Source organism: Bufo gargarizans, chromosome 11, assembly GCF_014858855.1.
Source record: "Bufo gargarizans isolate SCDJY-AF-19 chromosome 11, ASM1485885v1, whole genome shotgun sequence".
Taxonomy (NCBI): domain Eukaryota; kingdom Metazoa; phylum Chordata; class Amphibia; order Anura; family Bufonidae; genus Bufo; species Bufo gargarizans.
Genome location: NC_058090.1, coordinates 13622278 through 13638008, shown reverse-complemented (window position 1 = coordinate 13638008; position 15731 = coordinate 13622278). Strand labels below are relative to the sequence as shown.

The 15731-nt window shown below is 49.2% G+C and overlaps 1 protein-coding gene across 4 annotated transcripts in view; it reads right to left on the bottom strand.

Annotated features, from left to right (window-relative positions):
- LOC122922167 (patatin-like phospholipase domain-containing protein 7) overlaps positions 1-15731 on the bottom strand; it is a 124099-nt gene that overhangs the window by 54329 nt on the left and 54039 nt on the right. For all 4 annotated transcript variants that reach the window (XM_044272678.1, XM_044272679.1, XM_044272680.1 and 1 more), the window contains 2 exons: positions 10125-10202; positions 352-557 (listed from right to left, as the gene is read on the bottom strand). In XM_044272678.1, coding sequence (XP_044128613.1) covers positions 352-557; positions 10125-10202 — 284 coding nt within the window. The remainder of the gene's footprint in view (positions 1-351; positions 558-10124; positions 10203-15731) is intronic.

The following is a 15731-nucleotide window of genomic DNA, read 5'->3' as shown; positions in this document are numbered from 1 at the left end:
CCCTCGATCTGTGTACAGACTGGTAATAGGTTTCCATGAAACTAGCTCTTCGGCTCTGTGCACAGTGATGACTAAGTTCTCCATTAGGATCTCTGCGTTTTTGCCAAGTGTAGAATGTAATGCTGTTTTTGTTGTCAATAACACCACAACCCTGACAGACACCAGTTGGGTCTTATTATTAGTTATTGGGATCTACTGGAATTCAAATCTTCCACACCAGTTGTGGCTCTGTTGACTGCAGCGTCTATGACTGCAGTGTGAACAGAACCTTACGATATGTTAAAGTAATTTCTCACATGACTAAAATGAATGAAAAACATTGTAAAGGGAACAAGGCAGGAGGTCACCTACTCATAGAAATGGCACTTGGAAATGGACAGGAAAGTGCAATCACGGTTGGCTTTAATGGTGAAGATGAGGGGATCTCCCGTCAAAACAGCCAGCTGTCCAACCAGCTCCCCTGGATGGGTGATGAACAGGCAGGTCTCTTCCTCGCGGTCAATCTTCTTCTGGTAAACATGGAGGAGTCCAGAGATGACAAACCGGATACTGACATCCTAATGAGGAACATGGAGAAAAGGGTTAATCGAACATCTACATAAAGCTACGATATGTACCCCTATTTGCATTTTCGTGGTGTTAGACACAGCAAATTAATTTACATTGATCAATACACACAGATGGCAAAAAGATATCATAATGCCAAGAAACTGCAATAAATCCCATAGCAACTGTATGCTGGAAAATGTGAGCAATAACCCCATATCTACTGCAGATCACATTAGAAGCATTTTACATTAAAAAAAAATATATACAACTCTAACCAATTCATTTTTACATAAATAAATAACCAACATGAAGAGCTGAGACTTACAGTACACTGATCCAGAGTTACATCCTGTATTATACCCCAGAGCTGCACTCACTATTCTGCTGGTGCAGTCACTGTATACATACATTACTTATCCTGTACTGATCAGGGCTCCAGATGGCGACCAAAACAGTCGCCAATGCGCCTTAAAATTTGCAGATGGCGACAAGACTTTTCAGTCTTGTCGCCATTTGCGACTGTACCGCCGCGATCCTGCGCAGCCTATGTTCTCGTAGCACAGTCAGTGGAGAAGGAAGGAGTCCCTCCCTCTCCACTGTGACGCAGCCGCCACTACCACCAATAGGCAGATAGCAGGGAGGAGGAGGGGAGGAGCTGTCGCCACTGCGCCTCCAGTGAATGTAAAACATAAGTATAGGCAGCAGTATCACAGACCCGGCCTCAATAACAGGGCATGCGATATGCGGCAATTAACCCCTCAGGTGCCACAGATCGCATGCCCTGTTATTGAGGCCGGGTGCCGGGTCTGTTATACCGCTGCCGACAGGAGTTAAAGAGGGCCTTTCATAGGTACAAAGAATATGAACTTATTAGTAGCAGGCTGCATAGAGCGGCGCCCAGGGATCTAAGTGCACTTACTATTAGTCCTGGGCGCCGCTCAGTTCACCCGCTGTGGCCCCCGGTAATTTCAACATTCAGAGCAAGGAGGAGGAGACGCCAGTGTCTGTCCTTCCCCCTGACAGCAGCGCTGACCAATCACAGCGCAGAGAGAGGGAGTTGTTTTTTTCTTCCTCTCTCTGCGCTGTGATTGGTCAGCGCTGCTGTCAGGGGGAAGGACAGACACTGGCGTCTCCTCCTCCTTGCTCTGAATGTTGAAATTACCGGGGGCCACAGCGGGTGAACTGAGCGGCGCCCAGGACTAATAGTAAGTGCACTTAGATCCCTGGGCGCCGCTCTATGCAGCCTGCTACTAATAAGTTCATATTCTTTGGACCCACGAAAGGTCCTCTTTAATTACCGTACATTCATTGGTGATGCAGTGCGCCCTCCCAAAGCCTCACCCCCCCCTATTATCACTGGCCACAAGTCCCCCCCCATTATCACTGGCCACAAGTCCCCCCCCCCCCTCCCCCATTGTTATATGGTGGCCACAGGGTCCCATCCCCTCCATTGGTGGCAGTGGCAGATTACACTGCTGGGGCTCAGATCGTTACCATGGCAGCCAGGACGCTACTGAAGCCCTGGCTGCCATGTTCAGCTCCCTGCTGCTGTGTGCACAGAGCACAGGGCAGCAGGGAGATGTGTGAGATCCTATTCACCCTGATAGATCTCTATCAGGGTGAATAGCACAAGGGATGAAAAGATCCAGGTTCTAGTCCTAAGGGAAGAAATGGTTATTAAATAAAAAGTTAAACAAAAAAACACCAAAATACTAAAAGTTTAAATGGCCCCCTTCCCAGTTTTACATATAAAATTTACAAACAATAAAGAATTAACATATTACATATCGCCACGTCCCAAAAAGTGTGAGCTATTAAAATATAAAAAATATTTCCGCTCGGTGAAGGCCGTAACAGAAAAAAAAAAAACACTCTAAACCACGCAATTCGCCATTTTTAAGTCACCTTGTCCCCCAGAAGATGTCACTGGCTGTGAGAGGTATGTGGTGCTGTTTTCTCCTATATGTAGTGCTGGCTCACTACTGTGACCTGCGTCTCATCTTCTCAAAGTCCTTTTTTTTTTATTATATGCATTTTAAATTTGGCGACTAAAAAATGTAATTTGGCTCCTAACTTTTTTAGTTTAGGAGCCAATGGCTCCTGGTAATTTTTTTTTTGTCTGGAGCACTGCTGATCCTGAGGTACACCCTGTATTATACTCCAGAGCTGCACTCACTATTCTGCTGGTGCAGTCACTGTGTACATACATTACTTATCCTGTGCTGATCCTGAGGTACATCCTGTATTATACTCCAGAGCTGCACTCACTATTCTGCTGGTGCAGTCACTGTGTACATACATTACTTATCCTGTACTGATCCTGAGTTACATCCTGTATTATACTCCAGAGCTGCACTCACTATTCTGCTGGTGCAGTCACTGTGTACATACATTACTGATCCTGAGTTTTACAGCAAGACACGGAGGCTCATGTTGCTTTCTCCTTCTTTACTTCCACCAATAGCAGCAAAGGAAAAATTAACATAATCATAACAATAAAGGACCCTCCCCTGACAGATCCTATAATAAGCAGTGTCCTCTTCATATCTTTCTCTTTCTTTGCTGCTCCACCAAAGATAAGTTGTCTATATTTATTCTGTTGTGTGATTTAGATTGAAGGCTATTTATGTCTTTGCATGGTATTTTCAGGTTGGCCGAGTATATATATATATCCTGTACTGATCTGTAACAGGGTTCCCCCCTTTTCCCTTCATTTGTGGGATTTTTGCACAGTTTTTGCTCTATCCTCTGTACGCCTATTGCGGTCTTCTGCTGGGGTTCGTTTCCCCCTCCCTCTCTTTCCCCTCGGCCTAGGCATCGACGCTGTTTCCCAGACGTTTTATCTGTGGGGTTTGTTTTTGAACCCCCTCTTCTCCCCCTACCTTTGCGCCGCTCCGATTCCTCCCTGCTGGCCTCCGTCGGCATAGGCTTCTACGGCGCTTCCCTTTGGCTTCACGCGGCTCCGAGATCTCGCGAGATCTCGGCGGCCATCTTGGGAGTCCCCGCCCGTCCTCTCGCGGGATTTCGGAGCGCTCTTCAGTTGCCTCACTGCTCCTCTCATCTCCGGATCGGCTCCTACCTCTCTGCGGCGCTTGGGGTGATTAACCCCTGCTTAGGTTAGTTTTCGGCCACAGTTTAGGCACTGTTAGTCTGGGTACAGTAGGGGTTCCCATCTATTATTCTGATAAGACTACCAGCCTTATTTAAATCGAGATCATGTCCTCAGACCGCTCCCCCTCCGGGCCTAATCCCCCCCCACCATCGGGGGACCCCGGTTTGCCAGTCATGAGCACACAGGCCCTGGAGCTACAACGCTCAGTGTCTAGTGCTATTATAGAGGCCATGGGATCCATGTCCTCAATGATCTCTCAGACCATTTCTCAGGCCTTATCTGCCCATGCTCCGGGCCCCTCTAATTTAATGCCTGCACCCAATAACCCGCAGCCTGCCATTGAACCTCCTGCCCAGGAGAATTTGATTGGTGTGATCCAAGCCACCCAGGATAGCGCGCTTAGATCGCGCAAAAGAGCCTTGCCGCGCCAGGCAGAAAGGGCGCGAACGTGGAAAAGTGCTAGAGCACAAACTTATGATATAGATTCTGAGAACGAATCTGACATGGAGGCTTATGCGGAGGCAGATGACCACTCTGATGGAGAGTTGGAGAAGGAACAGGAGTTTCCAGGCACCTCAGGCCCTAGGCCTTCCACATCTGGGTCCGTGGGCGCATCCACCTCTGCCCCTAACACGGCTTCTAGCCTGGTGGATCCCTCTGGCAACCCTCTATTTGACCCTGATGCCCTCCACCACCCTAGGTCGGCGGAGTGGATGCCTGTGGCTCATGTGAGCGACTACCTGGAACACTGGGTGCGCCGTCCTCTCAGCAAAGAGGCGCGCAGTAAACTCCGTGCGGAATGCCCCAGACCATTAATCCCCAACAAGGTCTGCGAAACGCCAGCTGTGGATCAAAAGATGACGCCGTTTTTGGCCAAAACCGGCTGGAATCCCCGTAAGGGGCTGGATTCCGCTATAAGGAGTTGTCAGGACAAGCTCCTCGACATTTTTGGCCCCCTCGCCAAAATTTTTGAGATGGCCGAATCGGCCAAAGTGGACGGCTCTCCGGTTGACCCGGAGGAGCTTACTGGCTGGATTCAAAGAGCCATTTGCATTGCGGGCAGCACTAACTCCTCCCTGTCCATTGAAAGGCGTAAAGCCATCCTTTTTAAAATCGACCCAAAATTGGCCAATTTGGCACTCACTGAGACAGGGAAGGAGGCTCAGGGTCAACTGTTTGGGGATTCCTTCATCAAGGACCTCAGCAGGTACGTGGGAGCATTTACCGCATTGGACAAGGCCCAGTCATCCATGAAAAGGGTATTTCAGGGACGGGTCTCCACTAGGGCCGGCAGTGGTAGGGGCCGTCTGTCCGGCCGCTCCAGTTATCAAGCCCGCAGCTCGGGCAGAGGCTCCTTCAACCAGAGGCCTCCTTTCCAGGACCAAAGGAATCCCCCCTCGTTCTTCCCGGCCAGAGGCGGCCAATGGCGTTCCAGGTCGGTCAGAGGGAACCCGAGCTACAGAAAATCTTTCGGTAAGTCTTTCCCCAGTGGGGACTTCTTCCACCCCTCGCGTAGGGGGCAGACTCCGTCTATGTTCCCACGTTTGGTCCAACATCACATCAGACCCATGGGTGCTGATCACTGTGCAGGGGTTCCACATAGAACTTACGGGTTCCCCAGATTGCGTCCTTTCTCCCCCGCCCCTGGCGCTACCGGACAGGGAGCTAGTGGACGTAGAACTTTTTTCCCTCTTGCACAAGGGTGCGATAGAAAGGGCCCCTCCTACCCGAAGGGGCGTTCTCAGCCACATTTTTCTAGTTCAGAAAAAAGGGGGTCAATTTCGTCCAGTCATAAATCTCCGTGCACTGAATTCTGTGGAGCGCTACCGCCACTTCAAGATGGAGGGGATTCACCTCCTTCGGGACTTGCTGATTCCAGGGGACTGGATGGTGAAGTTGGATCTCAAAGATGCCTATCTGACGGTTCCGGTGGCCTCCTCCTCCAGGGACCTTCTTCGCTTCCTGTGGAAGGGCGAAGTGTGGCGCTTCACTTGCCTACCGTTCGGCCTTTCCTCGGCGCCTTGGTGCTTCACCAAGTTACTGCGCCCAGTCATGGCCTGGCTGCGGAGTCGGGGGGTGCGTCTTGTCATATACTTGGACGACATCCTCATTATGCACCAAGATCAGCAGTCTCTGCTACAACACCTCCAGTGGACCTCGGATCTGCTGACGAGTCTGGGTTTTCTACTCAATCTCGAGAAATCCTGTCTCACGCCGTCTCGGCGTATGGAGTTTCTGGGCTTCACGGTGGACTCTGTCGCGGAATCCCTCAGTCTTCCTGCGGAGAAGTTACGGACGATACGCAAGGAGTTGAGACATGCTCTCTCTACTCCCTCCCTATCACTACGCCATCTGGCTCGCATCATTGGGCTGTTAGCCTCCTCTATCCAGGCAGTCTTTCCCGCTCCACTCCATTATCGGGCTTTACAGCGTCTGAAGATCGCCCACCTCCGTGCCGGGGCCTCGTTTGCAGACGCGGTGATTCTGGATCAGGAAGCTCAGGAGGAACTCCGTTGGTGGTTGAGCAATTTGGAAGCCTGGAACGGCAGAGCAATTTTCGGATTCCAACCGGAATTCACGGTGGAGTCGGACGCGAGTCTCCAGGGCTGGGGGGCCCACTGCGAGGGTATCTCCACTGGCGGTCGATGGTCGGAGTCCGAGACCCGTTTTCACATCAACGCTCTGGAACTTCTAGCGGGTTCGTTCGCCATCAGGAGTTTCACCAAGGGCATAGCTCATGCATGCATCCGTCTACGCATGGACAACGTGTCGGCGGTCCGATACGTCAATCATCTAGGCGGCACTCAATCGGCCACCTTAGCCCGACTGGCGAAGGAGTTCTGGTCCTACTGTCTGTCCAGGGACATCATGGTTCAAGCGGAGTACCTTCCGGGTCTCCACAACTACCGAGCGGATTGGAGCTCCCGATGCTTCACGGACGGCAGCGACTGGAGGTTGAATCCGGAGATGTTCTCCATGATCTCGGACATCTGGGGTCCTTGTTCCATAGACCTCTTCGCGTCCCGTCTCAACACTCACCTGCCCAGGTTCTTCAGCTGGCGTCCGGATCCGGAGGCAGAGGCGGTGGATGCGTTTCTCCAGGACTGGTCTGCAGCCCTACATTACGCATTTCCGCCGTTCGCCATGATTCCGAGGATGCTGTTACAGACTCGTCGTCAGGCGGCGGAATTGGTGGTGGTGATTCCCTTCTGGGGGTCTCAAGCCTGGTACCCGATTATCCTGGAACTCCTGGTGGATGTGCCTCTCCTACTCCCGACGCGGACGGATCTCCTCCAGGACCCGCTGGGTGCCCCACATCCTCTCCTGGTCGACGGCTCCCTTCAACTTCTGGCGTGCCGAATCTCAGGACTCCAGGCGAGGTCGAGGGAGTTTCGGAGGCAACTAGACGCCTCCTGGACAACGCTTGGGCTCCCGGCACCCGAAAATCTTACCGGGCAGCTTGGGGATCTTGGGTTAGCTGGTGCATGGAACGGGACCTGGATCCCGTTTCGGCGTCTGTGACCCATTTATTGCAATTCCTGACGTCTCTTTTTGAAGCAGGGAAAGCTTATCGGACCATCAATTTGTTCCGTTCCGCGATTTCCTCGACTCATCAGGGTTTTGATGGCGTTCCTGCTGGTCAACACCCTTTGGTGTCTCGGCTTTTACGTGGCTCGCGTTTGGCTCGGCCTCCTCGGCCGCGTTTCACCGCTACGTGGGATGTCTCCCTGGTCCTGTCTTTTCTCTCTTCCTGGCCCGACAACGCGTCTCTTTCCCTCCGTCAGCTGTCGGCCAAATTGCTGACTCTTTTTTGCCTGATTTCCTGTAAGAGGGTCTCAGATGTTAGGGCTCTGGATCATGATGCCAGGTCCTTTACGCCCGAGGGTGTTACTTTTAACATCACACGGCGTACCAAGACCAATATTCGGTCGGTGTCCTATCCCAGTTTTCCGTCTTCTCCGGCGCTCTGTCCTGTAGTTTGCCTGCGGGAATATGAGTTGCGCACTCGGTCTCACCGTTCTGCGGACATTCCGCAGCTTTTCCTCTCTATTCGCCATCCCTTTGGCCCGGTGACCAGTCCCACTTTGGCGCGATGGATGAAGTGGGTCATGTCCCTTTCAGGGATTGATACGACGATCTTTACCGCTCACTCGGCCAGGGGCGCGGCTGCTACTGCCCTGGCAGTTTCGGGGGCTCGTTTGGAGGACATTCTGCGTCTGGCTGACTGGTCTAGGGCCACGACGTTCACAGAATTTTATTTCCGTCCTCCTACTCACGTGTTTTCAGCTATTATTGAGCAGCTTTGAACTTGCAATACGAAGCCTCCGTGTCTTGCTGTAAAACTAAATGATTTTCCTATTTCATGACGTAAAGTCATAGTTTTATTAAAGACACGGAGGCGAGTATTGCCCGCCCTAGGTTTCTCTTGCCCCCCCCCGGTTGTTATGTTATTATTGTTATTGACTGTTTGACTGTCTTTTATTGTTATTTATGACGTTTTGCCGTTCAGTTTGATTATGGTTGTTTCAGCGACCTCTTTGATGTGCGACCGTTATAGGGTCGAGATTGCGCATTTTGTACCCATGTGCTTACACTGGCTATATTATTTGTTCTGTTTCAGGTTGAGAATTCCTTGGCAGATGGCGTTCCGTGTTGTTCCAGGTTTCCTGAGATGTTAGCCATGTTGGCTTGAGTTCTTCAGTTGGAGGGACCAGAAGGGTCGGTGCCGGTTCCAGTTCCAGTTCGGTTCGTTTTCGGTTATGGTTGGCGGTTGGTGTCGTGGATTCAAAGAAAGAGGAAGATATGAAGAGGACACTGCTTATTATAGGATCTGTCAGGGGAGGGTCCTTGGTTGTTTTGATTATGTTAATTTTTCCTTTGCTGCTATTGGTGGAAGTAAAGAAGGAGATAGCAATACTCGCCTCTGTGTCTTTAATAAAACTATGACTTTACGTCATGAAATAGAAAAATCATTTAGTTACATCCTGTATTATACTCCAGAGCTGAACTCACTATTCTGCTGGTGCAGTCACTGTGTACATACATTACTTATCCTGTACTGATCCTGAGTTACATCCTGTATTATACCCCAGAACTGCATCCTTTTATAATTATTTCCCAGCCGTATTCAATGTGTCTGTGTGAATTACTTTTACTCTTTATCAGTTAATAATGACGGGTCTTGTTGCACTCATTATTTCACCAGATACAAGGAAGAAGTAACGGGATACAAGTCTACACTGCAGCCTGCACAGTCATGTTCCCTCAGGTCTGGCTGCACGCTGTACATACAGTCACTGAATCTACCAGGTCTTTTTTCCCCAGGTTACATGGACGTATTAGCTGGAGGTAGTGGAGACGAGGCGTGCTGGTGTGTACAATGAATGCTCCTGTGTAGGAGGGATAATAAAAAAAAAAAAATACTGAATGCTGGATAGTTTTGAACCTGAGAAAAGGCCTGAATCAAACCTGGGGTCTTGCTGCTCATTGTCCTGTCATTCAGTCTGCAGAGAGAGGACACCATGCAGCAATGGCTCTCACATCTGGAGACATTAAGTAAAATGTGCGTATGGAGTATAATCAGGAGATAGGATGATAAAAAAAAAAAAAAAAAGAAGAAATCCTCAACCTGTATTACCTGGTTTGGCCTTAAAGGGGTTGTCCAGGATTTTATATGTGATGGCTTAACCATGCTTTCTGTGTGTTTTACCGTGAATTCTAAGATACGGGAATCAAATAGGCTTAACAAGGCTTTAGTGACAAAAAAAAAAAAAGTTTACTAAGCAGTGATAAAATACATATATAGACAGAACACATATAAAATTAAAAGCCGGCAACAATGGGGGAGCGCCCGTCGATCAGCTGTCTGGAACATGGCCAATGCCCACTACATTACAGGTAATAATTAAATGGCAAAAACCATTAAACGAAATTCCCACATTAAAAGGTAACTTTGAAACACACGGTGACGAGCAATATGGTTGATATACCAGCTCAGACATGGTTTTCTACTCAAGCTAGCTTCAGAAGGCAGGTCTGGTGAAAGTACTGCACCGTGACCATTAGCAAACCTCCATTTATGTTTTAGGCCTCATGCACACGGCCGTTGCCCGACTGTGGCTGTGTGCACCCCACATCACGAATGCAGATCCATTCACTTGAATAGGTCCGCAATCCGGAAGGTCGGTGCGGAACAGAGGCACAGAACCCCATGGAAGCACCATTGAGTGCTCCGTGGGGTTTCTGTCCGTGCCTCTGCACCGCAAAAAAAAGTAGTGCATGCACTACTTTTTTGCAGTGCGGACCGTTGGATGCGGATCGCATTCAAGTGAATGGGTCCGCGTCCTCAACCGGTGGCCCTACGGTCAGTGCCCGTGCATTGCGTACTGCAATTTGCGGTCCGTGTTGATCGTGTGCATGAGGTCATAGACAAATATTAAAATGAGATTCAGAAGTGTTTTACCTGGTCCCCTTGTCTGGACAGGACTGTGCCGCCCTTGACTTGGTGGAGAGTCAACCGACCGTTCAACAGTGATGGGTCCTGGAGAGATAGCAAGAGAAATGCGCCAATAAGGAACAGGAGCCAAGGAAGAGCACAGCACAAAGGAGACTTCACACAATCGCATCATGCAGGTTTATCCCAGTATGGCCCACAGTCCTGGTCTCCATGAGCTGGTGTGACAGCTGCATGGACTTATACAGCCTGTGCGATTTTACCTGCTGCTACCTGATTTATGTCAGGTTGCCTATATAGCGCCAACACATTCTGCAGCACTGTACACGGATCAATGACATCTGACCCGTACTCAATGGGGTTAACCATCTATTTCTCCTATGTCACATATACTAGAGGTTAATCTGATAAAGTCAATTAAAGGGGTATATTGGTCAGGTCAGGTATCTGACCTCTTGTAGCCGCATACTGGTGTAGTGCTGGGATTCCACTACGGTTTTAACTTGCGTATGAATGGGTTTCGGATGCAGTTCCCTGCACACACAGGTGGCCGGGGGGCGCTGTTGTGCAGGGAAAGGCGGAGAAGAAATGCTGTAGCCCCTTGATTCTCTGAGTTAGTGGAGATCCCAGAGGGTGGACCTCAACTCAGCATAAAGTGATGGCAAATCCTAGCGATCCATCACCTTACAAGATCAGGTTTATGGTCACCAGCACATACACTGACTGTAGCCACAGGCCAGCAGTCAACCCAAAGATGCCAGAAGAGTGTCCTTATGGCCTCTGTCAAGCCGCTGTGTGCAAACTTTTCCCAAAATATAGCCGACTGCAGTTTCTGTAGCAAAAAAAAAAAAAAAATTATACCGTGTGGAATACTTAATTTTAAACTGTGGCCAATGGGAAACTTGTGCTACTTTAAGGCTATACGATGGCATAAGTCAGAGCTATAGGTCTGGGAATATCCCTGATGGATACTTGTAATGTATGGCTCTGATGATAAAGGCTGCTCAGGACAGGTCATCAGTATCTGATGGGTGAGGGCATGGTGCTGGGGTGAATGCTGCAGCCTCTTCTTTGGCCTGTGACATCACATCCATTGGTGACATAGTCTAGTTGCTACTCGGTCCCATTGAAGTAAGACTGAGCTGCAATACCAAGCACAGCCACCATACAATGTATGGCGCTGTACCTGGAACACTATGAAGAGGCTGCAGCGCACAGATCCTTCCAACAGCTGATCAGCGGGGTACTTGTAGTCAGACTCCACCAAGCAGAACCCGAGAATCATTATCTAATTCCTGGAAGACCCCTTTAAGTCTAATAAATGCAAACCAACCAAAACCATCAGAAATACTTAGACAGAGAGAGTCAAGTGTCTGCTTTGGACAACTGCAATCCGGGTTAAGGCGACGTGGATGCAAATTTTAATGTTCAGGTTGGATGGAGAACACTTCATGAAGAAAGGAGGTGTAACCATGATGGCGTCCTGACGCCATCTACAATACGAACCCCCTTTTTCTCATACTTGCAGATATCCTTCTTGTGTCCACGTCCGGCTTTGCCCAGCACCACACGGGCAGAATCTTTCCAACCCATGGAAATCTTAAAACATGTAAAAATCCAAGAGACACAAACTGGGATGGGACGGAGAAGAGAGGCGCACACTGGGGTTCGGATATATTTAGGGGATAATAAGCAGTGCTGCCTGGCGCTGACAGCCATGTATATGTGGGAGGCTGCCACCGCCATGGAGATGAAGGGATGTGTTGTTTTAACATAATTATCCGGCATGGGGCTGTAATTATTTGAGGCAATTTCGGTTTAGTTGGGGGATCTGTTACATGATTCATTTCATAAGCGAGATAATGAAGGAGCTGTTCAGGAAAGGATGCCCTCGCTGCTGTCAGGAGACATTAACCCCCGGGTTACCGAGAACAGAAAGGCTGCGGCTACTAACGGTACAACTGCAGGTAATACAGCGGGAAGACTCCAACCTCAACATATGCACAACGCCGCACATGATTTATTGCCTTGGTCACAGTGAAGTCACAGAGCGATCTCCATAATCTTGCAATTTATCATGGATTGCGGTGAACTGTAAGGAGCCCTTGTCTAAGGCTTGCTTCGCACTGCCGTGTGCAGTGGTCTTTGTCCTTCTGATTCTCGGCACAATTTGCCGGATCACCGCTGGACCCAGTTATAGTTAATGGGGCTGGATGGCGTTCCGGTTTATCCGGCAGGAACAGCCTGTTGGATCGGCAAACACAAATGTATAACAAGTCTAATAGCGGCCAGCAGTAATCAATCAGAACATATTACAACTTCTGCTCGTTAGTTTTTGGAGCAGATGTGTTAGGTTTGCAGTTTGGAAAGGCTACTGATCTCCGGTATCATCCACTTTCTGCAAGACACCACTAGACAAGTCTTGTGGCAGCAAAGTTCACCTCACATCATCCCTACATTTGGAGTATATGACAAACATATCCATAGGGGCCCATTTACCCGACTGGTGCCTTCTGTTGGAGGTTTGAGGAAATACTGCAGTCGTCTGAGGGAAGGCTCCAACAGGACGAACAGAAAGTAATTCTCCTTTACCGATTCAGGATCTGATACTCGCACAACAGGACAGGCCCGGAGGTTATGCAACATCAGCACATATCAAACCGTAAAAATGGAAGGAGAAAAAACTGCTTGAAATCCCAAAAACACTTGAGCCTTCTGCAGAGAGGTCAGAGCGGTCCTGCCGTCAGTTATAGCACTTTTCCCTATCTGACACGTATGTCAATCAGAGACACAGCTTTCGTTACCCTGTCAATCATCACTCATCTACACAGCAATGATGAAAGATCAGCCTGCATTAGATGAAGACACCTGACAGCCATAGTTATTAGTACATATGCAAATAACCAGGCAAACGCATAAATTATCTATACGGAAAAATGATTCAAAGACTTGAGCCGACCAAAGACCGCTCTCTCGTCCAACCGACCTCTACCTAAAGAGTCAGACTTTACAGAGAACCGGCCTTCACCTTATCTTGCACAAACTTTCATTTAAAAGGCTATGGACACCTATGGGCATTTTTTTTAATGATTGCTTTTTACTAATTATGGGCTAAAAATAAAAAATTTTAACTGGTCTTTATTGAAAATTAGTCTGTTTGTAGACTGTCAGTTCCATCAGCTAACGGCTCATGTGCAGCTCTTATCTCTCGTCTCCCGACCTCACTAACACTCATTATAGCTAAACTTTTATCAAACTGATAAGAATATGTCTTAAATAAGTGTTTAGGAGGTCAGGAGACAAGAGATAAGGCTTCACACGAGTTGTCAGCTGCAAACAGACTAATTTTTAATTGCATGTACCAAAAAAACTGCAGAAAATCCTTAATAAAGACCAAAAAAAATTAAAAAAATGTAATAGGGATGAGCGAATCAACTTCAGATGAAACATCCGAAGTCGATCAGCATAAAACTTTGTTCCAATACTGTATGGAGCAGGAGCTCTGTACAGTATTAGAATGTATTAGCTCCGATGAGCTGAAGTATTGTTATTGCACCTTCTCGCGAGACCAGGGCTGTGGAGTCGGTAGATAAATGCTCCGACTCCTCCGTTTTTGGTACTTCCGACTCAGACTCCTCTGTATTTAATATGCGAATGTATTTTATACATTCCTTGAAGGAAAGAAAGGCAGCATCCATGTCATTACCACAGAACTACTGGCCAGGAAGCTGCTGCCTTCTCCTTTGTGTGCTGATCTTCTGCTGAAGATGGGGCAGTGGGGGGATCCAGGACGGGGCATTTATTGTAAAACATGATTTCCCCAGTAGAATCCCACAGTCATGTTTAAAGTTTAGGCTAACAATCGAGTTTACAAGTTTTTATAGCCTAAGCTGAATGACAGCAGTTTTTCAAATGGTTTACAGCTTCAGTCTTGAGCTATTGACCATCCATTCCATTCACTTATACAAGTGTCTCTAGTCCTGCAAAACACATATTTACTTAATCAGTTATCAGTGAGAGGCGAGGTTAACCATGGGGGTTGTGTTCCCTGCAACACAATGGAAAGTATAAGTATTGCCGCTCCTTAACTGTGCGTTGCGTGCCGTATAGTGAAGCATGTGAAAAGCTTCTTCATGGTCACTTAACGTGTTTCGTTTTGCGGTAACGTGACGCACTGCATGAATTGGCCTTTATTCTTACAGTAGAGAAGTACCGTATTTTTCGCAAAAGTGGGGGAAAAATAGCAGTGCGTCCTATGGGGCGAATGCTGCGACCGTCCGGTGAATAGGCTGAGAGGGAGGAGGGGCTGGGGGCCGGCATCTGTTTCTGTAATGGCAGCGGGGCCCCGGTGCAGTCACTGTATTCTACTACACCGGGCCCCGCTCACTGTAGTATACGGTAATCATATCTAACTTGTGGGTATTGTTAAAGTACTCCAATCATCTTAAATCTAGCGCTGTACTACTTACTACTAACTTCTTGGCAGTCAGTCTGCCGGGTGGGCACTCGTAGCGTAGCTCACTGCGTCGCGCACCTGCTCCACCCACTTTATGAATGAAGCAGGCACCGGGCCCCGCTGCCATTACGGCCCCCATTCACTACACAGGGATACTGTTATGGGGGTGATCTGTGGATGACACATAAGATAAGATGCTATATGTGCCATCCACAGATGGCCCCATAACAGTGCCATCCACAGATGGCCCCATAACAGTGCCATCCACAGATGGCCCCATAACAGTGCCATCCACAGATGGCCCCATAACAGTGCCATCCACAGATGGCCCCTATAACAGTGCCATCCACAGACGGCCCCTATAACAGTGCCATCCACAGACGGCCCCTATAACAGTGCCATCCACAGACGGCCCCATAACAGTGCCATCCACAGACGCCCCCATAACAGTGCCATCCACAGACGCCCCCATAACAGTGCCATCCACAGAACGCCCCCATAACAGTGCCATCCACAGACGCCCCCATAACAGTGCCATCCACAGACGCCACGCCCCCATAACAGTGCCATCCACAGACGCCCCCATAACAGTGCCATCCACAGACGCCCCCATAACAGTGCCATCCACAGACGCCCCCATAACAGTGCCATCCACAGACGCCCCCATAACAGTGCCATCCACAGACGCCCCCATAACAGTGCCATCCACAGACGCCCCCATAACAGTGCCATCCACAGACGCCCCCATAACAGTGCCATCCACAGACGCCCCCATAACAGTGCCATCCACAGACGCCCCCATAACAGTGCCATCCACAGACGCCCCCATAACAGTGCCATCCACAGACGCCCCCATAACAGTGCCATCCACAGACGCCCCCATAACAGTGCCATCCACAGACGCCCCCATAACAGTGCCATCCACAGACGCCCCCATAACAGTGCCATCCACAGACGCCCCCATAACAGTGCCATCCACAGACGCCCCCATAACAGTGCCATCCACAGACGCCCCCATAACAGTGCCATCCACAGACGCCCCCATAACAGTGCCATCCACAGACGCCCCCATAACAGTGCCATCCACAGACGCCCCATAACAGTGCCATCCACAGATGCCCCCATAACAGTGCCATCCACAGATGCCCCCATAACAGTGC